Source organism: Oryzias melastigma, linkage group LG4, assembly GCF_002922805.2.
Source record: "Oryzias melastigma strain HK-1 linkage group LG4, ASM292280v2, whole genome shotgun sequence".
Classification (NCBI taxonomy): domain Eukaryota; kingdom Metazoa; phylum Chordata; class Actinopteri; order Beloniformes; family Adrianichthyidae; genus Oryzias; species Oryzias melastigma.
Window position 1 is genome coordinate 17,829,063 of NC_050515.1, and position 1,819 is coordinate 17,830,881.

At 36.4% G+C, this 1,819-nt stretch overlaps 1 protein-coding gene across 1 annotated transcript in view; it reads left to right on the top strand.

Moving 5' to 3' along the window:
* Nucleotides 1–1,529, top strand: part of ankmy1 (ankyrin repeat and MYND domain containing 1) — a gene marked incomplete in the record, with an annotated part of 8,731 nt that extends 7,202 nt beyond the window's left edge. The window contains 5 exon segments of the mRNA XM_036211747.1: nt 1–79; nt 175–340; nt 434–488; nt 577–731; nt 931–1,529. Coding sequence (XP_036067640.1) covers nt 1–79; nt 175–340; nt 434–488; nt 577–731; nt 931–1,124 — 649 coding nt within the window.
* Between the last annotated feature and the right edge of the window lie 290 nt (nt 1,530–1,819).

The window sequence follows — 1,819 nt, forward strand, 5'->3', positions numbered from 1 at the left end:
GGCCGACATGTTGATGCCAGTGGCAGTGGGCGGGGCAGTAGGAACTGCCGTTGACTATGCATACTCCTCCTTCAATCAGGTACCACACGAACTGTTGAGAGGCGTTTCATCAGCTCTTCAAAATATGATCTCCATCTGTCTTTACAGCTCCTTTGCCGCCATTTTTTTTTTCAGGACACGTATATTGCAAGGACTCCGTTCCATGCTCTAAACATTCAAGAGAGGAAAATTCTTAAAGCACGGCAGCAGCTGCTGAGCATGATGGTTGATCTGCTTAGGACAGCAGTTTACCAGAAAGAGAAAGACAATTTAGAGAGACAAAGACAGCTCGTTTTAAAAAGTAAACAACGATTGCTGTTTTATTGTTTTTGAAAAATATATTTCTAAAAAGAGCAAATGATTTAAGTTCACTAACCCTGGTTTGCACATACAGGTGCAGAAACTGTTCCTTCAAATGTGCTACTTTCCAACAGTGAAGAAAAAAACAGGTATTTATATGATTTCTTTCCTGAAAATGATTGTGTTGTCTAAAGAGGAAGCCAAATTTAAACCCTCTCTGCCTTTATTTTTCCGTAGAGAACCTGCGTTTAAGTTCTGTTATCAGTGTGGTCGGTCCTTGTCAGTGAAGCTAATAGCATGTAGCCACTGTCACCGAGTTTTCTACTGCTCCCGGAGCTGCAAACTCAAAGCGTGGGACGAAAGACACAAACTTGAGTGCATGTCTGGGCCAGGTAAGGATCAGTCTTATTATAACCCAAAAAATACCCCAAAAATTGAACCTTAATCCAGATGAATTACAGCTGAAACACTAGTAACATGTTCTAATAATTATATTACTTAGTCAAGATACCTTAAAACTTGAAGATAAAACATTTCTTAGCATAATTTTGTTTTCTATTAATTGCTTTTTCTTTTTTTCTTTCAATGCAGAAGCTGTTAAATCTACCCAAAAGGCGACAGCATTGCATAAAAATCAGAAACCGGTGACAGCTTTTGCCAAAACCATCTCACCCAAGGTGAACATCACAGTCAAAGCTCAAAGAGGACCCGAGCCGTTTCAAATGGTAGAGAATCGGGTTCTTGAGAACCAAGTCAGCCTGACAGAAAACTACAGCAGCAATTGATGAGACAGTAACCTTTTGAAGAAAGTATTTACTTGAGCTTTGTACTTATGTGCTGTATATTTTTTAGATATTTTAGATAATCTGTTGTGTCATAATTTTTTTTATTTTTTCATTCATTTTTACTTTTACAATGAAAAACAATCTATAGTGAACTGGTCCTAAACAGAATGTCAGGAATGTGATAGCTGTGAGTCAAATCTCACATAAAGTATCAGAACTTTTGCCATACAGTTTACTGCTTAGATTTGCCACTTTGTTATTGCAGAAAGTAGAACAACATCCTGTTGTACCTGAATTTCTGGAATATATATGAGAATAGGCTTTTTTTCTCTGAATGAATGTGAGGATTTGTGCTTTTTTATGTTTGACTTTTCATGGTTTGTATTATACTTTATGTTCAAGTTAGGTGTTGTGTTCTCCCTTCAGTCACAGTCAGGTTCCCACTCACTGTTAGCCAATATTCACAACTGGTTTCTGTTTCAAACAATACATGTTGTTTATTTTAGAATCCAGTCAATCCAGAATTCAAGGAAGGGTCAGCAGAGATTCATGACATTGTTCAAGAATGCCTAAACAAATCTAAAAGAGAAGATTTTGCTTTTTGTTAATATTTTTTATTTTTATAGAGACGGGTTTTTTTTCATTTTGATTTTATTTCTGAAAATTTTGGGGTAATTCCTAACTCAAATAGCTTC